The sequence below is a fragment of the Thermobia domestica genome, chromosome 3 (genome assembly GCF_964235325.1).
Source record: "Thermobia domestica chromosome 3, izTheDome1.hap1.1, whole genome shotgun sequence".
Lineage (NCBI taxonomy): Eukaryota > Metazoa > Arthropoda > Insecta > Zygentoma > Lepismatidae > Thermobia > Thermobia domestica.
Window position 1 is genome coordinate 90,109,796 of NC_137456.1, and position 26,703 is coordinate 90,136,498.

General features: G+C 35.0%; 1 protein-coding gene across 1 annotated transcript in view; it reads left to right on the forward strand.

Moving 5' to 3' along the window:
• The window catches only part of LOC145681865 (fatty acid synthase-like), a 123,489-nt gene that overhangs the window by 25,851 nt on the left and 70,935 nt on the right, over positions 1-26,703 (forward strand). The window contains exons 8-15 of the mRNA XM_081753471.1: positions 689-922; positions 4,065-4,254; positions 6,496-6,725; positions 7,973-8,277; positions 10,349-10,493; positions 14,693-14,806; positions 16,366-16,474; positions 18,051-18,299. Coding sequence (XP_081609597.1) covers positions 689-922; positions 4,065-4,254; positions 6,496-6,725; positions 7,973-8,277; positions 10,349-10,493; positions 14,693-14,806; positions 16,366-16,474; positions 18,051-18,299 — 1,576 coding nt within the window. The remainder of the gene's footprint in view (positions 1-688; positions 923-4,064; positions 4,255-6,495; positions 6,726-7,972; positions 8,278-10,348; positions 10,494-14,692; positions 14,807-16,365; positions 16,475-18,050; positions 18,300-26,703) is intronic.

The window sequence follows — 26,703 nt, forward strand, 5'->3', positions numbered from 1 at the left end:
ATACGTGCCATTTCACACAAACTGACAACATACGGGAGACTAGTGCGGGAAGCCCCAAGCTATATGTTCTGCAAAGCGTGCTGTTCCGATTATTTTTGAGTACCCTTTCGAAAACTGTGAAACGGGAACCTGGCTGATTAGATCTCTTCGTGATATAATTGTTTGTTGTAACACCAGAGAGTTCGATTTACGCTATGAGAATTGAATGTTTAATTGGAGTTTAGCAGGGACGTAGGGTATACGCAGGGGTGGATCAGTTCAGATCCCTCCTCGAAATCCCGACCTTTCTCTAAATTTAGTCTAATTTTAGAGGTGATTTTACAAATTTTAATATAATTTATCCTTACATTGAATTTGGAGCCCCCAAAGTAAATTCCTGCGTCTGTGTCTGGAGTTTACCACCTCTTTTCAGCACCAAAATTGTATGAAACATTACCTTCTGCTTAACAGTGGGATCCGAACAACTATTAAACTTTTTCCGAGGCGAGTTCTTCCACCGAGGATCGAATTCGAGATCACGATAGCAGAAAGGGGCACTTACTCTATAAAAAAATACAATTTATGATATTTTTTATAATTTACCTGGTGTAATTGTATCTTTTCCGATGGCTTGAGAATAATGTTTATTACTACAATTCAAAAGTAGAGGCATTGTGATATAATTTTAAATGCTATCTGTTTGTTTCAGAACCTGACAACAAAGAAGATACCGCCGGTATGGTTTGTGTTTTCAGGTATGGGAAGCCAATGGCCTACAATGGGCAGAAGCTTTATGAATATTCCTGTGTTTCGGAACACAATAAACAAGTGTGCGGAAGCATTAAAACCAAAAGGCTTAGATCTTTATGATATTTTATTGAACCCAAATGAAGACACTTTTCATAATGTCATCAATAATTTTGTGGGTGTGACGGCAATGCAGGTAAGCACAATTGTAATTATTAGTTATGGATTTAAAGTGTAATTATTAGTAATCAACCACTAGTGTGTGCTACAAATTTCAGATAAGTTGACCTATAGACAGATTTTTACTTTAATATATTTTAGTTGTTATTGTTTATTATAATTAAATAAATATCTAAATTTAGGAAACTGAGAGTAGCTCACATCATTAAAATAGCAATAAGAGATTTAAAACAATACTCCTGTATAGTATTTTTGAGTGGTAATTGTGGGTAATTAGGGCCACGTTTTAAAAAATACCTACTGCTCCCTCATTATTTATTATATCTTCCTAATTTTTAGTAAGTATACTTCTTACATCCATTAGCCATTGATTCCATCCAGAAATGTTTACACATCCTCTAAGGTTGGAGAGGAAATTAAAAAAAAAAAAAAAAAAACACACACACAAAGTATTACGAGTGGCCCTATTCACCGTAGTTAATTGGGTGAATAGGGCCACTCAAAGGGCGAATAGGGCCATTGGATTTACTTATCACCGAATGAATATATTTGGAAAATACATTTATTTATCAAGACAGCGAACATATATGTTATCAATAGTGCGAAAAATAGCAATAATACGAAAAAAGAACAATTATTTTTAATGAATAATGAAAGTACAAAAATATTGTTACTCTCACTGTGATACATTGGATTACGAAGTATTCATGAAATAATGACTTATCAAAGAACAATATTGTAAAACAAAAAACACAATAGGTTTTCTTTCAGAGTAAGTACACAAACATTAGTAGGTTACTCGGAATACAGCACATTACAGAACAATATCATATGAAATTATATTGCTCGCATGAAATAATAACAATAATAAAATTACTCGAGATGAATAGTTACATATGAATCTTAAATTACACTTGTATTTCAGAAGTAGAGGCAATCAAGCATCGTCCGCATGCCAATCTTCTTCTTCTCTGCACCTACGCATCGTGCATGGAACCAAGCTTTACATTTCCACAAGATATACAATCGCCGAAGGATGAAGATTTGGAGTGGTAATACGAAATACCAGAAAATGCACAAATATTGTCATCAACTCTATGTTATTTGTTTTTTCTTCCTTTTTGACTTCCTTTCAATTTTCCAGTAGAGCCAGGGTGTGAAGCACAGCATGGTTGAGGATTGGTCTTGAAAACTTTCGTTCGTGTTCGATCAATGTTTTCCGGTGACATTTTTACTAATCGTTGTTCCAACTCCTGCTCTTGTCCATTTGTAAAATATGTTTGTCCTCTTTCCTTTTTAACTGGTTTGAAACCTGTTTGAACAACTCCTTCAGTCCATTTGACTTCAGTTTTTCTTTTGTGTCTGGTCATCTGAAATTAAACAATAACAAAATTATTAATAACTTTTTCTTAAAAACGTCTTAATATGTGAAGACATCTTCAAAACATGTCTACAATAATTTAAAGTATAAAAAGTCTATAAAATATGTTACAAATATGGTGGTCCTATTCGCCCCAAATGACTAGGCCCTATTCATCCAATTTACATATATTTTCATATCATTGGATGGTAATCCTACTTCCATGCACTGACTGACATTGAACAAGTGACTGTCTGTTGCTCCATAACTATCGCTCTTACAGAAAGAAATATTTCATTGTTAGGAAAACTACAGTACATGCTATATAATACACAATATTCTCAACACTGAATTTTAACTTGTAGTCAAATTCTAACAACTTACCTTCACGGACGTAACTTCAATTCTTCATACAATGAAAACTGTACAACCAACACCCATCCATCTGTTCCACTAACATTCCTCACATTATAAGCTGTCCATCCATGTGGCGTTTCACATTCTGCATTGCTGTCCAGCGTTGCCAGATTGAATTTTCTTAGAGTGGCCCTATCCAAACGGTGACCCTATTCACCCACACTTACCATGTACTTTAGAAATATACAGATATCACTCCATAACTATATTGTACTAATTGCAATTGTTTTAATCTATATTATTCATTAATGCATGAATTCAAGTACGCATTTTATTCCAATAAAACAAAGATAATATAAGGTGCTCACTTTTATTAATTGCACTTATTCCTCCCAATTTGTTCTCTCATCTTTCTTGTCAACTCTTCAACTCCTGATTCCTAAAGCCAACTTCTCAAACCTACCAAATTACCTTCTTTTCAGGAATGCGAGTACTTAACTTTCATGTATCTACGTAATGTTTACTTGAACACTCTTATGAAATACCTACATTGAATTTTTCCGTTTGTGACATGATGCTGACGTTTCTGATTTATTCCCTTAACCAAAGAATGCTAAACACTACTTGAATCACTATACATCGTTAAATAAATTTAAAACCAATTACTAATTTCTATTAATTTATAGTATTATGATAGTAGATTTCCAATTTTCCTTCTTACCTCAGTACTTCTTTTAACAATTTTAATAATTTTACTTTGTTTCAAATGTATAACAAAAAATCTTATAACAGACAATATACAAAAGTGGCTCTTACTGATTTTGTTACAATTTGCTAGATAGTATTTATTTTAAGCACAATGAAACTGAATTGGATGATTCTATGTAATAGTGCATGTGGTGAATAGGTATAACATATCACGTTTTATCTACATAATTTTAGTAAATCAAGAAACGATTGTATTGTGTAGAGGATTAAATGAATTTATTTGAGTTTCTTATTCTTATCATTTATTTTATGGCACCTTTTATATTTTAGCATTTACCAATCGATTGAGAAATTCATTTAATTTACTGTATAGGTACAATTATGTCTACTTTACTATTATTTATTACAATAAAAAGAAAGAGTAATATTTTATTGTTAGTGTAGATTCAATAATTCGCTTAGGCATGCTTTTTTCTTCATTGCGTAAAGACTTAACATATTGGGGCATCGTAGATACATATTGGACCTTAGCATCCAAAATTAGGACTAATTATCTAGATATATGTTCCCACAGATGATTTTCTCTCTCGTAAAATCCAGATGGAAAATTGTTATATTGAATTATGTTATAACAGAAACGTAATATTACAGTTAACAAACTGCACATTAGGGACATTCGAGAGTAAGAGGAATATTCTAATTAATTAGTTTTATCTTTGTTTTTAAATTTTAGGTAGCGTTAGTGGACGTTCTTTCGTCAGTTGGTATTAAACCTGTTGGAATTATAGGACATTCTCAAGGAGAATTAGTATGTGCCTATACCGATGGAGGTTTAACTGCTGAACAAACCGTTCTGGCAGCTTTTGCAAGAGGAAAAGCAACTACAGAAGCCAAATTGGTTAAAGGTGTCATGGCAGTTGTAGGTAGGACGAAATATAATACAGAACTAAGATACTTTTATAAAAGTCTATAGAATAATTTGCCACTAATACTAGTAATATAGTTGTTACAAAAAAAAAAAAAAAAAAACTTTTAATTTTGAAACATAAACTAGAAGCAGCAAATTCAGTCAAGACATTGAAATGATCAATTTATTTGTGTTTGCCTTTCAGTCTTACGAGTAAAGTAAAATCTTTAGCGAATGCCATGTATTAATATTTTCATTGGAAGCCTTACATTTGTATGTGTAAACGTCTTAATACAAAATTGCATGATAATCACTTACTAAATACGAGGGCTATCCAGAAAGTAGATTACGTTTTGGAATAAAAAATCAACAAAGTATAGGAAACAAATTTTATTATATACAGATGAAAGCCACACACAAATACTACTTTTCGACATAGTCACCATTCAAATTAAGGCATTTATCGTAGCGATGTACGAGCTTGGAAATTCCTTCGTCGAAAAATTCGGCCGCCTGCGACTTCAACCACTTCGTTACCTCTTCTTGCAGCTGTTCGTCGTCATCAAAACGCTGCATAGCCAGCCACTTCTTCATTGCTGGGAATAGGTGGAAGTCGCTCGGTGCCAGGTCGGGACTGTACGGCGGATGAGGAAACAACTCCCACTGAAAAGATTCAAGAACTTCACGCGTGACATTTGCCGTGTGGGGCCGGGCGTTGTCGTGAATCAACAAGATCTTAGAGCTCAACATTCCTCTGCGCTTGTTTTGAATTGCTCTTCTGAGGTTTTGCAGAGTTTGGCAATACATTTGAGCGTTTATTGTAGTGCCTCTTTCCAGGAAGTCCACCAAAATCACACCTTTTCTGTCCCAAAAAACAGTCGGCATCATCTTCCTTGCCGACATTGTTTGCATGCATTTCTTGGGTTTTTGGGGAGAACCTGTGTGCCCCCACTGCATTGATTGCAATTTCGTTTCACAGTTCACGTGTTTCACCCATGTTTCGTCACCAGTAACGATGCGATCGAGTAAAGAGTCACCATCCTTATTGTAGGCGTCCAAAAAGTTCAACGCTGCAGCCATTCGCTGATTTTTGTGGTCCTCTGTCAAGATTTTTGGAATCCATCTTGCACAAAACTTGTGGTAACCAAGCTTTTCGCTGATGATTTCGTGCAACAAACTTCGCGAAATTTGTGGAAAACTCAAAGAAAGTTCCGTTATTGTGAACTTTCGATTTTCACGGACTTTAACATCGACTTTTTCGACAAGTTCGGCAGTCACTTTGCTGGGTCTCCCACTTCGATCTTCGTCGTGAACATTGGTTCGGCCATTTTTAAATCTTATGACCCACTGTCGCACTCCACCTTCAGTGATAATGTTGTCCCCATACACTTCACACAGCTGCCGATAGATTTCTATCGGTTTACAGTTTTTTGCTGTCAGAAACCTTATTACTGCACGCACCTCGCAGCTCGCGGGATTTTCAATTAACGCAGACATTTCAAACCGTCACAGTATCTTAACGGAGCACAGCACGAACCTCTCACTAGCACGGCTAGATGCCGACTGAGCTGCGCAACGCTCTGACCCCAAGATGGCCGCGCTAGCCCCGCCCCTAGCGGACACAGACGAAAACGTAATCAACTTTCTGGATAGCCCTCGTAGTTACATAAATCATTACATATCCAAATATTTACATAATATTTATACTGATACAAAATTTTTTAAAGATACTCCTTGGTCAAAAATAACATTTTCCAAGCAGAAGTTCTAAAGCTTATTTTATAAACGTAGCGACCTTAACATTTTTAAATCAGACAGTTTTTTAAAACAACATTGGACAGTTATGGAAATGGTTCTAATTTAAAAATGAGGAATTTTATGGTTATATGAGGCGTTGAATGACAAAGTGGCGTAACTCAGTTTTAAGACATTTGAGATGTTGAGACTTTTATTAGAATCGATCTGGAAAAAGCGGACAAAATCGGTTCTTTGTGGCCTATGGCCTGGTCTTTTAATTCTGAGATACACAACTTTAACTTTCAAAGATAAATCTGCAAGTTTCTCTTATTTGAACTCTAAATATTAATAATAGAGTATTCAGTATATTAAATCCATTTAAAAAAAAATAAATTTTGACTTTTTATAATTTTACAGATTAAAGCACTTTATTCCCTTTGTCTGTTTAAGGAAAGTAACTTTAAGTTATAATGTCTAATATGTCATGCTAATATCGAGTTTTGGTTCTTCTTATTTTAAGGATTATCTGATGAGGAAGCCAGGGCGCATCTTCCCGACTGCGTTGATGTCGCTTGTCATAACAGTCCTTCGTTGTGTACAATCTCTGGTCCTTATGATGTAGTTACCAAAATTCTTAAAGATCTACGCAATCGTGGAGTATTTTGTAAGGAGATAAATACATCAAACATAGCTTTTCATAGTCGATATATCTCAGAAACTGGCACCAAAGTTCTTCAACTTCTGAAAGAGGTAAATAGTTGGATATTGAAACATGCAAAAAAAAAATTTTTTTTTAATGTTCAGTATATTAGACATATCTAGTATATTATTCAAATAGCGAGTAATGTGTATAGTACAGGTAATGCATAAAGTAAAGCATACTAAATCTCAATAACATTTTAACTGTTATGCTTATGCACTAGGGTACATTTAGGAATAAAGTCTAAACTTTTGTTCTGGCTACTTTAATTAATCATACTTACTGGTGCTCATGTGGCTTGAGATGCCGCCCATACATGAAAAGGAACAGTATGCGCTTTGATTTGCGGGGTTAAAATCTTGTGTTTCGGTGAATAGAAAGTTACACACAACATATGGGAAATAACCCCAGCAGAGACAAGTATCAAGAGTTTGTATAAAAATTTCAACGCTACGGGAAGTGTGTTAGATTTTCATCTCTGATATATTACAAATCACCCAATAGACGTATCTGTTATATTACATGATTTAAAATGATAGGAGTTAATGATGTGAATAGATATTTTATTCAACTTTGGTGGGCATAGAATTTCAAGAATCTATGGGTATAACGAATTATTTGCATGGATAGTAACTCAGGTAGAGTGCTCACCTCTAGTGTAGTCCCTACTTCGATCACAGGCAATGCGAGTTTGTATATCCATGAGTTTTCTCGAGGTTTCCCCCTTTCTTCACACATTTTCATTCCATCAATTCTTTTACAATCATTCAGTTTCATTAATTATCAGTCTTTTTACTCTATATGGTATAACCATGGAATATAAAACTCAAAGGCTTCATTGAACAAGTATATGCTACATATGTATATTTAACAAGTGATAAATTCATTGATGTTTATAGGTCTTTAAAAGTTGTTACGAATAATATTTTTCTAAGAAATTTTCCTTTTTGAAAGCTATTGTATGCAAATATGTTAATACACATATATAATGATTAACACTTTTGAGAAGGCTATATTAAACCAGTCTTTCTTCAGAGACGAAAAGTAAAGGAAAGCATTTTCAAAGTGAATTTTTATTATATTGCAATACATAGAGTGGCTTATTTGACATATTAAACGCAAAGTAGGTTTATAAATCACACCAGTTTTCTCCAAATGTTGTGTTAGTACCACATCCATCCTCAATGGAACGATCGGCTGTGTTTTTATATCACGTCCATGTCTAAAGGTTTAACAGATTAATTATATTTTAATTAGAAATTTTTATATTTGTGTATATAAAAATTTCTTTCTGTAGGTGATACCAACTCCCAAACGAAGATCTTCTCGATGGATAAGCACTTGCATTTCCGAACAGGAATGGGAAAGTCCGATTGCACAGTCTTGTTCTCCAGAATATTTTACTCACAACATGCTCTCCCCTGTGTTGTTTAAAGAAGCTTGTTTACGAATTCCGGAAGATGCAATTCTTATTGAAATCGCTCCTCATGGTCATTTGCAAGGAATATTAAGACAGAACTTTCCTCATCGCTCTTTATACACGTCACTTGTGCAGAAACACCACTCAAATAATGTCGAGGTTCTGAGCACAGCGTTGGGAAAGTAAGTACTTTTTATTTACTAGACTTATTTAGTAAAACGATTATCATTATGATGGAATTTATTTTTACACAGTAAATGAAATTACAGAAGTCATTGTTGGAATTCAGCAGTGTTTGAAATGTGATTATTATTTCTTTCATAGTACCTATTTGTTTCAAATTATTGGAACTGACAACTCAAGTGTGATAAACGGAATACGTGTGAGAATCATATGAGCCCAATGAGTCGAAGAAATGCACCATGGGTAGCAATAATTGAGCTGTAGAAACACTAACATAGGACCTTCTTCAATATCATAAGTTTCAACGTAGTAACAAAATATATATACAGTGTTATTTTAAGGGTGAATGACATACATCCCTATTTTACAGATTCTGTATCAAAGCCACTATTTTCCTGGCGGGATATCATGTGGTTCGGAACCCATATTAAACCGTAGATCTGCGTCTCATATAGCCTCGCTGCTGAAAGGGACGCTAAAGTAAAATCAAATCAAATATAAAAAAAAACTAATTGTGGAAACAGCGGGGCACTACTCAGTTTTCCCCCTTCCACACTAAATTTTGCCCAACGCTGAACGAAAATATCTACTATATTTACAATACTGGGTCAATAACCAGTTCAACTTTCCTATACTCCATATTTTCCTAGCTTATGTTAAGGCCATATTCATTATGTATTAAATTCCAGAGTTATATTCAAATACATTGAATAGTGTACCAATAAAGGAATTGAAGTAGTATATAGCCAAACTTCCTATTATTACTAGTAGTTTTCTCAATATATGCTATTGGTTAGAAATCTGATAAAGTAATTTATACACCTGGTATACTACTACAGATTTTGTAAAAAAAATGCCTCCCTTCTAAATTTGCAAGGCAGCTCAGTGCCTACTTTCTAACCAAGGGGATCAGAAAGCTACTAATTTGGGGATACCAAGAAAAGTAAAATAAAATGTAGCGGAAAATAAAAGTATTCAGTACATCTTCGTCAAATCTTAGAAAAGTACCTCTGCATTCCTGTTCCTAATTTCCTGCTTGAAACCAGTACTATTATATATAGTGGCAGATCCAGGATATAAAGGGAGGGGCTAAACCATAGTTTACCGCTTTATCCAGTGTAAAGCAGGATTGAAGCCCATTTTATCCAGTATGTACCTGAGCGTCAAGGGGAGGCTATAGCCCCTATAGCTCCCTTGGATCCGCCACTGTATATATCTATATAAAGAGTGCGTCCAGGTTTAGCCCCAATTTCGTCTCCCCATGAATTTACCTGAATGTGATTGCAATCGATAGCTTCCAATGCGTAAAACACGACTGTGAAGGAACCAGAGTGGTCAGATGCATCGTTCCTGAGATATCATATTCCAAAAGTATGGGATGCTACGAGATGGCGTCAGCATCGAGGTTGAGATCGACGTGGCACTTCTTTAGTTTATGAAACTGAATCAGAAACATCTTCGTCACTGAAAGTATTTTCAATGCGAAGAGAAACGTTGGACTATCGATGACATAGTTGTGGCCGTAAGAGAAGTACCAAATAATGGTGGCCTTGTGTAAACAACATCCTACTTTACATGCTCCAGAATCGCAACAACGAGCTTAATCAACAAGTTTAATACGATACGGAGTTATATCTGTGACCACTAGAACGTGATAGCTTCACACTTTATACAAATACTCTCGAGGCGTTAAGAGGCGATCTCGCAGCTGCACCTCGATACTGGCGCCATCTCGTGGCATCCCCCACTTTGGAATGCGATAACACAGGAACGGTGCATCTGATCACTCTGGTTCCTTCAGAGTCGTGTTCTATGTATCGACGCTATCGCTTGCACTCAAGTTCAAGCAAACTCATGGGGAGATGAAATTGGGTCTAAAGGCTAATGCTTTGTTGGCCCCACTCTTTGTGTTGCATACTAATTCCCAATAAGAGAATATCGATTTACGATTTATTTATAAAGTATTTATAAGTGGTTATTAAATAATAACTTACAGTAAATTATTTTCTACATGCACAAAATAATTTGAATCTTGTATGAAATACATGAACTGATTGACTCTTCTTTCAGGCTTTACAATATTGGATTACAGATCAATTTGTCGGGGTTGTATCCCCCAATACAATTTCCTGTCAGTAGAGGAACACCAATGATATCGCCTTTGATGAAGTGGAACCATGAAAAGAAGTGGGATGTTCCTCGTTTCTATGAGTTAGTAAGTACCTCAATTGTCATCTTATTGAATCTAATTTTCTGTTTTCATATTCACAAGTCTTCCTTTTGTATTCATAATGTTTCTTGCCAATGATGACTTGTTCATTAGACAGTGAACTTACGGAATAAGGTAGAACGCTTTAGTGTTTAAGTTTTATCTTGGAGACCGGTTTATCTTGGAGACCATAATTGACTTTTTGAGAACATGCTGACCCTTATTGATATATCACATGACTATCTTTTCATTTCAAACAATATCACAGATTTCAAAATGGCGGATTTCAAGATGGCGGAGGAGGTTTATGATTTAGTCTGCCCATTCTTCTTTTGCCAATATGTGAAACTATTGCTGTTTGTATTTCCTATCTTTCACTATTTTTACGACTCAACACTTTATTTGATGTATTTCTATAACATAGCATAGACCTTCCCCATCAACTTTGACTCCTCCCTCTCCGTTTCTTATGGCGCTCAGCCGCTATAACTTTGCACATATATATATTTTCACATCCTCTATAAGACATAGTATGTCTCATCCCGCAACTCGATTCATCCATTTGGACCCTTTACTTGTTAGTAAGAGAATAACGATTAAACACTACAGATATAAATTTCAAGCTGTTGTTTTAAACTTTTTGAATTAATAATGCTTAGGACTTTGTAATAATGGTCTAAATACGGAATTACAATACCGAACAGTCGAGAAATAAGAGTTAATAACAAATAAACTTTAGGTTTTCAGTTAAGAGTGTCTTGTTTTAGCACAATAACCAAACTATCAATTGAGGTATACATTTTATCTTAATTTTACTTCGCTGCTTATAGAAAACGGATTTCCCGTCTCTGATGGTGAATGAAAGTAAAATTATATTATGATAAAATTTCGTCCTAGTAATATATATATATATATATATATATATATATATATATATATATATATATATATATATATATATATATATATATACAGTGGCGTATTTACGATTTTGTTTCGGGAGGGGCTTTGCTAACTTTCGGGGGGGGGCTTTGCCTGGAAATGTGAAAATTCTGCAAGATATTTCATTTACTTTACTATACTAAGTAAGATTTCGGGGGGGCTTAAGCCCGGAAGCCACCCCCCTAAATACGCCACTGTATATATATATATATATATATATATATATATATATATATATAAATCATTTACCATAACATGCTCAATAGGCTGCAGGCGATACGATTTCTTTTCACAATGCGAGTAACAATTTCACTTCACTTATTTGGTATCTAGGGTGCAGCGTTTTACCACTTTTTTTTTTTCGGAACGAAATGTAATACCTGGCAAAAGTGGCCCACCCACATGGACATTACAGGTGTAGATTTTTTTTTTTCAAATCAGATAATATCTTCTGCGAGAACTATTGCCTCAAAGTTTCAAAATTTCACTGAAAATTACAAAAAATACCAAAATTATTAATGAATTTTAGTTATGTTAAAGTAAACCTTTTTTGGTTAAATACATGTCAGTTACTTAGAAAACTGACATTGAAGTATAAAAATGCCAGTTTTGTGCCCTTGGGGGGATAGGGATGCCTCCTCTGGGGCCAGAAAAGGGGCAAATTCAGTGCATTTAAGCGGTTTTGCAGGTCCTCGCTCACCTGTTCATATAGCCTGTCCAAGCGTCCCAGAGTCTACCACGTGGAGGTGGCTGCACCTAAGGCTCCTCCGCCAGCCCTACCCAACCAACCAACCATATGTAGGGACGGATGAACTAATTCAATTCGTCACTGTCAGGAACAATTTTCACAAATTGGGACTTTGATTGGAATTTAGACACAGCTTGCCTAGAAAGTAAGGTTGACCTGAACATCCCGTTCCTAGCATCACTGCCACATACTCGAAAGACTGCTTCAGTGACTAATTTCACTATCCGTTTTACTGCCATCGTGCGGGTGGAGGACTATTCTGGCACAGTGTTGTTAGAAAGTGAAAGTTTGTCCATGAGCTATTTGTTTGATACTGTCCTTATAACTGGTGGTACAGTTATTGAAACATCAGTGCTTTCCCAAAAGATCATTTCAGTGTTATCTTTTGCCTCAAAATTCAGTCTGGGAATGATGTTATATCTAATAGTGTTATGAAGATTCTCTGCTTCGTGTTTTCGAGCACTAAGAATCTTGTGTAATACATCTTGTCGGACAGCAAGTAGACCATCAGTCATTATGGCGAAAAGAACGTTCTCTGCGAGTGAAATGCATTCGTCTGAATGGATGAACGGGTTACAGCCTGGTATTCATTTGGTAAGTATCTAGACCTGTGAATGTTCTCAAAGACATAACAAGGACCATTAGCAATGGAAGACTTGAGCTAAGTATCTAAGGTATTTACTGAGTTTTCTAAGCTCTTCTAACTATGATGAGGTAAGTCACATTTTATTGGTTTGAATGACACCATTGGAAGCTTTTCACAGTCAGATAGTTTTGAACCCATGGGACCTGTGTAAGAATAGGGGCTTGAATTAGCTCTAATATTCGTGAAGAGAGCTTGGAAAGGCAGTTCATTAAAATGCAAGAGACAAATAGCCTGTTAGTTCCTTTAATTTTCGACGAATACCTCCCTTCCAACCAGTGTTAGTGTTTGTTCCATCACATCCAAGAACCTCAACTTCATCAAAGCCACCTTCGATTTGGTTCATGATGTACTCGAAAATAGCCGTGGTCTCGTCATGGCCAGAGCCAGAGGATGGTGTCACGTCACCAACGTATTGAGAGTTAGGTTCAGCCACAAGTGATAAGTGCTCTTCTCTAACGATGCCTGCGTGTGTTTTAGTGTCTTTCCTTTGACCATCAAATTATAGGCTTTTAATGGGATCATCATTTCTAGAACTTTCTTTTAAATTCCGAGCAACTTTAAGTTTCGCACGTCTTATTTTGCTTCTGTCCACAATTAAAGCAGAGTTATCTTGCTAGATTGTTGAGAAGTTATAATTCCAGCCTTTAAAGCTGCCTGAAGCACAGTTGATGTTATATGTGCCGCAGCCCTTTCGCTTACATTGTATCTGTGAGCAATCATAGGGCCTAGCAGTTTCAGTCAAATCTAGCTTCGGTTTAGATGTTCTGTCTCTGGGTTTGGTCTCTTCCTCAGAAGAGCTTTCCTCTGCTTTTCCTTCAAGGTTTGCTTCATTGTCACTGAAGTCATTTTTTGTGATATAATAAATAAGATTGACTGTTTTAAAAAAGAAATACAGAATTTTCTGTGAAAGTAGTGTTTAGCAAACTATTATCTGTAACGGCCAATTCATATAAGCTGAAGGCAACAGTAACCATATATAGCGCTTGAGAAGTGGCGCCCAATTAGAAGCGTATCCGGCTCGTTCCTGATAGTGACGCTGAGTTACGCAGATCGGGACAGAAGGGCGTTGCAGTATTGTGAGGTGGAGGGGTGGGAGTGTCATGGTGAAAAATAATAATGCTCTGCTATCACTATGAACCACCAGTAGAAGGAAAAGGCAAGGACGAAAATAGCTGTAGAAACGCTTGATTGTACTGAATTTGCCCCCTTTGCGGGCCCCAGAGGAGGCATCCCTATCCCACCTCAGGGGCATATATATAACTGGCATTTTGAGACTTGAATGTCAGTTTTCATAGCATCTGGCATATATAAATCCAAAAATATGTTTACTTTAACATAACTAAAAATAATGAACAATTTTGGTATTTTTTGTAATTTTCAGTGAAATTTTGAAAATTTGAGGCAATAGTTCTCACAGAAGCTATTATCTGATTTGAAAAAAATCTATACCTGCAATGTCCATGTGGGTGGGACACTTTTGGCAGGTATTACATTTCGTTCAGAAAAAAGTGGCAAAACGACCCACCCTAGTATGTACAAACAAACATTAGTCCAAAGGTATTTAGCTCAAGAGAGAATAATATAAAAAATACAAATAAGATTAACAAGTCACATGCCTCTCTACATCTTAAAATAATCTGAATTGTAGTCTCAATATTCAAGTTTTAATGATGTCACTATCTAAGAATATCTATTTACAATGTAATGAGAATTCCTGCATGTTAATTCCCATTTCTTCTTAAATTTTTCCATTAATTGTTAGAAAGAAATACAGTCTAGAGAGTTGGTGTGCAATTGATAATATTAAATATGTTTTCGTGCTCTCTAATAAGAGCTATTAATAATATAACTATAACTCTATAATTCCAGCCTGGAAAAGCTATCCAACATATGGTTCAAATCGATATAAATAGAGAAGAAAATAATTTCTACAAAGGACACCAAATAGACGGTCGAATACTCCTTCCAGCAACAGGATTCCTAGTAAGTTTCTGATTTCATTGAGTATGTAGACTGTTCTTATTTTTGCTATACATATTTACACTCTATTTACAGTTTTGACAGTCAAAAAATGGACTAGGCAAGCAATTTTATTTGTACTTTTTGTTACAATATATACAGGGTTTGACTAAAGATTAACATTGTGCGTTATTTAAACTAAGCCTGCCAAATTTTTCTCATGAGAATACGGGACACCTTCGATCCTATCCTCTCCCCAACACAATCCAATCAACTGTAGCTCTGATTGTCAGGGCCGTATTTACACATTTCTGAGCTCTAAACCAAAGCACAATTCTGCGCCCCTAACCTATTATTTATAATTTCTTTTAACTTTCTGCGTGTACAATGGAAAAAGTAGCATGGCAAATTTTATCAGTCAACTTGATAGTTCAGTTTCGTTGCTTTCAGAAAAGGAAATTAATTCTCCTTCAAATTGGAAGAAAACATGCACTTCGGTTTAGGCATTCTCGTTGATACAAAATTGGAACAATTTACTTGTAAGGCAGGCTATTATCAACAATAGCTCAGCTGGTGCACTTTATCAAAGATATTGACTGCCGACGGACAACTGGAACTCTACGCTGGGAGTCTATTGGCTAGCTCGCTATGAAATCAAAAAGGGTGATGTGATAATTTGCTCCAAGCTGTTACATGTCACAGCGTAATGTTCATTCACTTCTAACAGGATTTCCAGTCAATGTCAAAATTTTTGATTTTTCACTTTTCGATAAGGTAATATTGAAGGCAGAAATAAGACGAGATTAAATTATGGGACATTTGCTTGTCCCGACTAATGTAAAAATTCTGGAATTGACCATCCCTAGCTAGTAGTGCATTCAACAGACCAGTACCATCATGCCGTTTCAGGCGTCAGTGCTGTTCACTGACGGGGTCATGTTTGGAATGGATAGTATCCTCAATATGCATAACACACATATGTGCGCAGATGCATCCCCTTAATACTCATAATCGACACCAATTTGGACTCAACGTATAGTGTGGTATTGTCCGTGATAAACTGATCGGCCCATAATGCTACCGCGAAGACTGAATGGAGCACAGTTTCGATCTTCCTGCAGGATACACTGCCCGAATTACTAGAAAATGTATTCCTAGCGATTCAACGAAACAGATGGTACATGCACGCTGGGGTTCCCGCACACTTCACTGGTTCGAATAGCACTTTCCTAAGACATTGGATCGGGCGTGGCTGTTCAGTGCATTGGCCTGCCCGGTCTCCTAACCTAAATCCACTGAATTCTTATCTGCGGGAACGCATTAAAAGTACACTACAGGTTACTAGGCATACTATAGGTCTTAGAATATAGGTGCTTTCCAGTTACAATTTTACTCATGTAAATGTAACCCAAAATAATATTACTTTACATAACCTTTTAAAAATCAATCAGCAGTTTCCAAAGCAAAATTCCAATAATGTAAAATACTCTTTCACATATCTCAGAAAACTTACCAAATTTGCAGTATGTATACTTTTAGTTGCTTTTTGTCTCAAATATATATAGTTCTTTACTCGCTTCCAGGTTCATGTATGGCAAGCGTGGGCTTCGCTGAGAAAATGTAAGATAATTGACATGAATATTATCTTTGAGAACGTCGAGTTTCATCGACCAGTTGTAATGACTTCCAATGGTATGTTTCTTTAAGTCTATCATGGTATTTTGCGCGTATTTAAATTTTCAATAGTAATGCTAGAATCTATATACTTATTTATCAGCGAAGCAATGAGAGTGTTGCCATTTACTCCAGTGGAAGCAAATTTTACAGTTTGACTTAATTAGACAGCATTTTTGATAGATTGCAGCAATAGTCATTGCTGTATTAGAGATATATCTCAAAAATTTTGTAAAATACTTTGTAAGATAAGAGCACCAATGTGTTTATGAGAATATTTTTTCTGTGTTTGGAAAATATTTAAAATTATATTTATTTCGTACAGTTGAAAAATTGTTGTATGTAAGTTTCATATTATGTATAATTATTCATTTCATTTTTGATTTTCATTTTGCATGGAAACTGACTCCATTCAAGTTAGAATCGAGGGATTTACTTTTAACTAAGAAGAAAAAATACATTCATGTTTGGTCTTAAATGCAGTCCCATGTTAGCAGTCTTCAATTGCAAAGTTTAAAAATTAAAACCTAAGTTAAAGTAGAAGATAATTAGCGATATTTTCAAGTACAGTGAGGAATGGGCTAAATAGAAGTTCCTTTCTTTGTAAGGTTTGAAAATTAGTTTAAGTATTTTTATAATCTTTTTAACTATTGACGTTTATATTATGTGCAAAAAGATGATTAGTACGTGTATATTTATGAATATACAAGAAGAACAAGGATTGCAAGTAAATAATATCCATACACTGAGAAACAAATGTATGTGGCGTACGTAAAATCGTATGTTACATTTGTAAATCCTGTAGTTTTTTGGACTTAACGTACAGCAAACTTATAACTGAAAATGCATGTTTTATAATACTTTCTGTATAAGTGTTCCATCAATACGTACTTTCCGTATGAAACAATGTAGACGGTCAGGATCTCACATACAGATAGACGGATGTAGCATATAGCTGACGAAGGAAACATACATATATATATGTAATATAAGGAAGACTGTTAGATATCAGATATCCTGCAACGGCATGATGAAACATCTAGGGCAATGTCTATGTAGCATATGGATAACGTATGCACCGTACTGATTTCTGAAGTAAGCAAGAGGATTGCGTGTATTTGTACAGTATACCGCTGTCCGGAGAACGGGTTTTTCTCAGTGCATATTGGGGGTTCTCGTCAGTTATTTTATATTGAGCAACTCTAAACTAATTGACTGAATCCCTTAGTATGTTCCAAAGTTCAGTCTTATTATTATATAAATCTCAAGATATCATTTCTTCTTTCTGAAATGGCTTGCATAACTACTTCAAAGTAATGGGCAATGACGTTATTAAATATTGAAAATACGTTCCGTTTAAAATTTGAAGGTTATGCCCACTAATCAGCCATGGAGAAGTACAATATCGAGTAGAATCTTCGACAGATCCATTATAATGTTTTAGTGTCCTTTTACATGTTTTATGTGGGAAGAGGGTAATTAATTCGTATGGTTTTAGGTCGTCTCAATTGCATTTCTGATCATCGATATACGTATATATATAAATGCACTAACTTTGCTGTTATTTATCTAAATCCGTTACATTAATTTTCAGGCCCAACATTACTGGAGATCGAAGTGATACAAGCAAGTGGAAGATTTGAAGTTACTGTTTCTGATGAAATAGTTGCCACAGGGTTCATGAGGACATGCGATGATATAAGTAAAGAGTTTCTTCATCTTAATAATGAACCACACGAAACGCAAGAAATTATCGACAAAAATTGTATTTACAAAGAACTAAGAATGAGGGGCTATCAATATAAGGGAGAGTTTCAAGGATTGCAAAGTGCATCTGTTGATGGTAAGCATTATAATTATATTACAAACTATTAGTGTAAGAAATGAAAGGTATTCATGTATTGTATGTACTGGTAATGTCACTTGGACACATTTTACTGTACGTCATTTTTATTTAGATTTATATTAATGAGCCTTGGAATCATAATGAAACAATAAAAACACATTTACACAAAAGCACCTTATACGATGTATACATGATTTTAAGATTAGTTTTGATTAGGGTTACCAGACGTACTCTTTTAAGAGTACATGTACTCTTTTTCAAGGCATGTACTTTTGTACTCTCTCTTTTTCCAGTGAAGTACTCTTTTGTACTCTTTTTACGTGGGCTAATAATTGATGTGAATTTCAACATGCTAACAAACAAATAGCCCTACTATATGTACAAATTATGTGTTCAGGGATTTTGTTATATTGCAGTTCATTATTAGATATAATTTTAAACTCAAGAAACGATTTGTAGTGACAAAAATAATAATCCTAGCATAGCATAAATGAACGAAAAATTACTCATATGGTAAAATCACTGTTACGTCAAGTAGTGATCCATACTTAAAAATGTGCTTGATAATGTCACAATTCTCGGTAACGATTTTGCAATCGTTACAATAAGAAATAAGCGAGAGTGCTTGATCAGAAAGATAATGCACCTGCAGTCACATTAGCAGCGTTGCCAATCCTAGCATTGTTATGCGAAACTTAGCATAACTTGAACTGTCAGCATCTGGCATAAGGTAGTCCTGCATAATACTTTACCTTAGTTGAGACCAAAATATTATTTCTCTCCTTCTCTCTCTCACCCACACGGAGAGTAAGAAATGCAGTTTTTGTAGCAGAGGGTAAGAAATCAAAAGGGACGTTCACTAAGCACAAAAACAACTGCCGGGTTCTTGGCCTTCCTTAAGGACGCAGATGTCTGTGAATGAGCATATATCGTTCGATTTTATATCATCTACACAAATAGCATCTTTAAGCTTCCTCGATTGTTGAGTCTGATTTCGGATTTCATAACCTTATTTCAATGTCAGAAACGCACATAATCGCTGAAGAGGAAATCTGAAATCATGTAAATACATATATATTTAGTTAAAGCGCTATAAGCAATGAGTTAGAGTGCAAACAAATTCCTTTTGGTAGAAGTCGTGATTTTGAGCCGCATCGCGTCCTCAAAAAATAAAATTGATTTTCACTTGTATTTTCTCGGTTTCAAGATTGTCACCAGTTTTGTACGGAAATGAAATTCTTATGAAACACGCATACTGATGCCTCCTACACGTCGTGTACAGGAAATCAAACTTCGAATTTTTCTGACTTTAGTAGATCCAGGTAAACGAAGTTATTATTAAGTAAAGTATAATAAGGAAGAAAGCGAGTCTAATTTTGGCATAATTATATATGAAAGATCATAATTTTGTTAGCGTAGTGATGTAATGATCTGCTGTTTGGGTAGCAACGCTGGGCAGCAGTTGAACAATCGTTTTTAATTCGCCAATTAGTTCCTGACTGTATGTTGATTACTTGGTGTTGTGATAAACAAAACAGCAAGAGCATTATTATTTGGATTTTTTCGTGTCAATTGCTTTGAATCAAAGTGGTAGATAAAATGTCACGACGAAAGTGCAAATTTAATGACGATTTACAGACGGAGTTTCCCGTATTTAAAAAGACAAAAAGTGATTATGAAGTGTTTTGTGAAGTGTGTAATTCCGTCGTATCGATAGCGAATAAAGGTCACACAGACTTGAATCGACATTTATCTTCAGAAAAACACAAAAAATGCATTCATCTAAAACAGTGGACAAATTCTTCTTAAAACAAGACACTACAGAAGAAAATAAAGTATTGGCAGCAGAGGCTGCGTTGGCGTTTCACACTGTGGCTCATCACCAAAGCTAAAAATCATGTGATTGTTCAACGAAATTATTTAAGCAGATTTTCAGTGACTTCTCAGTTGCCACCCACATTTCCTTAGCAAGAACGAAAGCAGAAGCTATAGTAAATAATGTTTTGGCTCCTCATTCCTTGAACATAATAGCAAATGAGTCCAACATTCAGAATATAAAATATATTGGTGTTTCAAGTGGCATTTCCAATCACGGAGCAATCAAGATGTGTCTTATTTTGATTCAGTACTTTGATGCGAATACAGGTATGTCACATAAACTGTTAGATGTTACATCAATTCCAGATGAAAAGTCTGACACAATTTCGAAAGTTGTGGTTAATGTATTAAAAAACACAATAATGTCTGTTAAATGCATAGCTTTCAGTGGGGACAATTGCAATAATAGCAATTTTGGTGGTCTAAATAGGAAGGGGACTAATAATGTTTTTTATCACCTTCAAACTTCTCTTGATAAAACTATTTTAGGAATAGGTTGCCCCGCTCATATCTTAAATAACTGTGTACAGCATGGTGTGCATGGTTGGGCAATTGACATTGAAAGCCTTGTGTTGAAGATATTTAACTATTTTACAATTTACACCGTCCAAACTGAAGGGTTAAAGGAATTTTCATCTTTTGTCGACATTGAATACAAACAACTTTATCACTCCAAAACTAAATGGCTTTCCTTGTTCCCTGCTATCAACAGAATACTCGAGATGTTCCCAGCCCTGAAATCATATTTCCTCTCTCTAGAACATCCTCCTGTTTTCCTAAAACAGTTTTTTGAAAACCCTTTAAATGAATGTTACCTCTGGTTTCTTCATTCATTGATGTTTGTGTTTCATAATAAAATTCAGGCAAATGAGAATAACTCACTTGTGGAAATCATATCCATTCTCACTTCCGTGGAAAGGACAATAACAGAAAGAAAAGAAGCAGAATTCTTGCCACTAAAAGTTAAGGAAGTGATTAAAAAGAGCCAGGAAAGTGAGCATCAGTGTTTATTTTTAAGAAAGACATTATTGTATGCATATGACAGCTGTTTGGAGTATCTGAAGAAATGGACTGAAAATTTTGATCAGTTTCACATTTTTCAATGGATGGAGCTCCATAAAATTCCACAGTGGACAGATATAGAGAAAAGTGTAGAATTTGTGATGGATAAAGACATTAGTATCGAGGAGTCGCTTTTGTTTGATCAACTTTCGAATTTGAAAATTTTTCTGGCGGAAAAGGAAAATGATAAAGAGTTCAATGAAGCATTCTCTCTTAAGAAGTGGGTGGACTATTTCAGTGTTAATAAAGTATCGGTTTATTCTGAACTTTTGAAAATATGTCAGTTTGTCTATGCAATACCTGCTCACAATGCCAGCGTGGAAAGGATTTTCAGTTTAATGAAATCACAGTGGACACAAGCAAGCACACAAGCATGATGTGGTTTCCAACGGGGGGCAAGTATAAATGACGTTTTAAATATAGTTTCAAATTTTGCTGTAACTAATGTAAAAATTCTATTGGGTTTTCGATATTTCCAAGTACAATTTCCACTAGGAGGGGGCGAGCGCCTCACCTTTTTCCCCTAATGGGTGCCCTTGGACACAAGAAAGAAATAGACTGTCAGTGAATTCAGTTAAAAACCTATTGTTGACTCAGTACAACTTCAAAGACTTTAGTTGCGTCTAATTCTATGAACTTTGCTTGAAGGGCAGAAACCTTCATCAGAAAGTCATAAATTCATCGAAGTACAACTAATGTGTAAGGTAAAATTTTGTTTTAAGCATGTGGTTAAAATATTGTAGACGATCGTAATTATTTTAATTAGGATTTCATTTCCCTCCTTTTAATCTTGATATAGTAATTATCACAGTCAATTCAAAGTTACAATGTTTTAAAAATGTTACAGTAAAGCCCCGATTATCCTCGAGTGCTGCGAAAAGGTATTCCGAAAGCAAGATGCAAAGGTGAGAGACTGACTTGTTTTAAAAAGGCGTGACTGATTTTTTTTTTTTTTTTTTACAGAATAGTATTGTCCTTTGTTTATTGTTCTTTATTTTAGTGATTTAAACGTAGAATTAAGGTTTCTGTTGTAGTGTACAGTATATTAAAAGTTTTATTATGTTTTTTTGTACAATAAAAAATAGTTTTTATGCTGAAATATATATTTTTTCGTGTTTGCATCTTACTTTTAGTCTGTCTTTTTGGGTAATCCTTTGCCACCCAATTCCACGGATAATCGTGGCTTTACTGTATTTTAGTGGAAAGAATGTTGAAAAATTATTGGTTATCAAACTCATTATTACAATTATTTTTAAATATAAATTATGAGAAACTTGTATAATGTTTATCTATTATTATTATTATAGTGAAATTTCAGTTACACTTTATTCATTTATATTGTTTTTTTCAAGAGTCATTGCTAAGTGTACTCTTTTTTCACTTTCACCACCTAGTAGAAGAAACAAACGAGAAAAAATGGCCTAATGGCCTAAAATGGAGAAATAATTGCAACACAAATGTTTTTTTTTGTCTATCACTTCCAAATAGCGTTGCTAATAATATATTCAAAATCCGCTTTCGTAATGCTTGGGGAAAGTCCGCCATCTTGGATTCAATATGGCGGCCACACCGAGACATCGACTCACACTTAAATGACAATATCTTCTCACAGATTTAAGCTGAAAACTTCGTTCCTGCGCCATTTTCAAGATAATAGCATACCTTATGGGATGCAAGTTTGCATGCCTCTATGTACCACCGCCATATTGAAAAATGGCGGCGATTATTAAAAATAAAGTTTCTTTTTCAATTGGCAATAATGTTTTATTGGCAGATAACTCAGAAACTAATAGAGATATGCAGAAATTTCTTGAAATAAACGTAAAAGCTCATGATCTTAGCTTTGCAACGAGGGTACTTATGTTCGTTTATCTTACAAAGTAACGGAGCTAGTCGAATTTATGTGGCACTAGGTGTGCGATTTTCGATAATATGACTTTTTTCTCAGGTTCCTGCTAGAAGCTAAGTAGACGCAGTATACGGATTGACCAGTAAATAATTGCAACACAAATAATTTTTGAACCAGGATGTGTAACAAGGTGTATTTAGCTACATATTAAAAATCTTCTACTCACCTACTTGGAGAAAGTCCTCCGAAATTTCGTTGAAATATGACTTCTGAGATTTCGTTCAGATGTCGCTACAGATCGCGATAATCCATCATTGAAATGAATGAAGATGTGAAAAATTGCTCAAAATTACGATATTTCTTCAGTCCTTGTTCTGGTTAACGCTACATGTCTATTTGAAAGGGAAGAATTAAAACAGTGTAGCAACCTCTTCACTGAAAAAATTGTCCTCGTCTTTACAAAATTTACACCGTTTTCCACATTATCACAAGTTTCTTCCAGGCAATTGTCACTAATTTATATTAGTAATAGATCACGTTTCTGGCATGAATACTTCATGTCTCTACTGTTTTCATGTATGTGTATATATAATGGATAACAATTAAAACAGTGTAGCTATCTAATCATTAAAATGAATGATCATCTTCATAAAATTCTAGAATTTCTTTACACATTGCACAAGATTCTCTCACATAATGCCCACATTCAATTACAAACTATATCTACTTTGTACCGCATACGTGTATTTTCATACCTTATATGCATATTCAATACATAAAAACTACATTAATAACTAAAACTAATAATTTTCCTTTTCAAAAAGTTCAGTTTTGTCTCACATTATCAAAATATTTAACCAGAAACTGGTCACAAATTGATGTACAAAACTGTCCATACTCCTTGCATCAACACACCATACTGACAGTTTTCTGCGGATATGTATATTTAGTAAATGGCAAATAAGCAGCACACCAACCTAATTACTAAAACAAGTCGTCTTCATTGTCAGAATGTTCTGATTCCCTTTCTACATTATCACAAGTTTGTCTCAGACACTGTCCACAAAATGATGTACAAAAGAGACCATACTTCTTGCAAGAACACTTCATGCTTATACAATTTCCATGACAACTACAATGAATGATTTCCAGTATATTATAAGGAGCAGGTTTCCTGTCCATCATCACTGGAAAATACATTCCCTTATGTAGTCGCCATCCCCAATCTTCTGGTCGCATTTGAGAGGATAGACTCTTCCATTCCATGATTTGGTAGTAAACACGCAGAGAATGATATTTAAGTGCATCAGGAGTAGGGGGAAGGTTTTCTGGTCGTACAAAATCTGTTGCTGTACTGATTTTGCTAGAAAACATTCTTATTCTTAAAGCAACAAGAGATTCATCTTTCTTGCGTTTGTACAGCCTTGCTGTTGCCTGTTCTCCAGCACGAATAATTTCTTCTTTAAAGGCATTTTTAGAATTAAAAATAGAGATGGATTTCTGAAAGGCCCCCTCGGAATTAGCTAGTTGTAATGCCACTTGTTTTCCTTTTCCAAAAAATCGTGATGTTGTATCACAACCAAGAAATACATGGATACATAGAAGATTGTTACAGAGTTCGCCAAGGTCCGTTTTCGTAGATTTAATGTCCCAAAGCTTAGTTTCTGTTTTATAAAACAAAGCATTCGTGTTTGACGGTGATAGGCTTAGGAGAAGAATGAGCAGATCAGTATCATTTCCAACAACACAAATATCTTGGTTTCGTGATTCTTGAATAGCTATGTTGACTATCAGTGTGTCAGCATCCCTGTCTGAATACAAAACTTGAAATCCAACAGCAGAAAGCTCCAAACCCAATTTTCGAATTAGTCTCTCCCTTTTCATAGAAAGTTTCATTTCTGGAGAAAGGAGCACTTCAGGAGCGATCAAACCTCTAGTTCTCCTTAGGTGTGTGCAATCCTTTATCGATGGACCACTGATGTAACCATCGAAAATAACTGAAGCGTCACTGAAGTGTGTCTTCATGTAAGAAACGTAGGACTCAAATACTGTTTTATTTGTATGATTCACTGGCCAATTGACCTGGTGGAGCAACCACCCACCGTCAATCACATATTTACAAGACGTTGGTGTATTTGAAGGTGAACTTGTCATTTTCCATAAAGCATTAGCCAGTGCAGATTTATTTGCTGCTCGTAGATTCTCATAATCTTCAAATAAAGTTCTTGGAACAGAACAGAGCTCATAGGAGGAAACGTCTTCTAGATTCATGTTTCCTCTCATATCAACAATTGCTAATCTTTGGAAAAGCTTATTATGTTCCATACTGATTGATCCGGTAATCGTATGTATGGATTTCTTGTCTGCCATTGTAATGGCTTTATCCTTCTTCGAAAATATGAATGAGTCTGACGAATTTTCCTTCATTTTCAGTAAAATATTTTGTCCAACACATTTTGCTTTATCAACATTGACACGATCTTGGGCAGTTAAACCGTTCGTAATATTAATAAGTTCCTCTTCAATTTGGAACGGCAGACATAATGTTAAGAAATCAAGTATTTTTTTTTTTTTTTTTTAGTATCAGCTGCATCCCTACTCATCCTCTTCAATGAAATATCTCTATGCTGGTTGGTGTGCTGCTTATTTGTCATTTACTAAATATACATATCCGCAGAAAACTGTCAGTATGGTGTGTTGATGCAAGGAGTATGGACAGTTTTGTACATCAATTTGTGACCAGTTTCTGGTTAAATATTTTGATAATGTGAGACAAAACTGAACTTTTTGAAAAGGAAAATTATTAGTTTTAGTTATTAATGTAGTTTTTATGTATTGAATATGCATATAAGGTATGAAAATACACGTATGCGGTACAAAGTAGATATAGTTTGTAATTGAATGTGGGCATTATGTGAGAGAATCTTGTGCAATGTGTAAAGAAATTCTAGAATTTTATGAAGATGATCATTCATTTTAATGATTAGATAGCTACACTGTTTTAATTGTTATCCATTATATATACACATACATGAAAACAGTAGAGACATGAAGTATTCATGCCAGAAACGTGATCTATTACTAATATAAATTAGTGACAATTGCCTGGAAGAAACTTGTGATAATGTGGAAAACTGTGTAAACTTTGTAAAGACGAGGACAATTTTTTCAGTGAAAAGGTTGCTACACTGGTTTAATTCTTCCCTTTCAAATAGACATGTAGCGTTAACCAGAACAAGGACTGAAGAAATATCGTAATTTTGAGCAATTTTTCACATCTTCATTCATTTCAATGATGGATTATCGCGATCTGTAGCGACATCTGAACGAAATCTCAGAAGTCATATTTCAACGAAATTTCGGAGGACTTTCTCCAAGTAGGTGAGTAGAAGATTTTTAATATGTAGCTAAATACACCTTGTTACACATCCTGGTTCAAAAATTATTTGTGTTGCAATTATTTACTGGTCAATCCGTATACTGCGTCTACTTAGCTTCTAGCAGGAACCTGAGAAAAAAGTCATATTATCGAAAATCGCACACCCAGTGCCACATAAATTCGACTAGCTCCGTTACTTTGTAAGATAAACGAACATAAGTACCCTCGTTGCA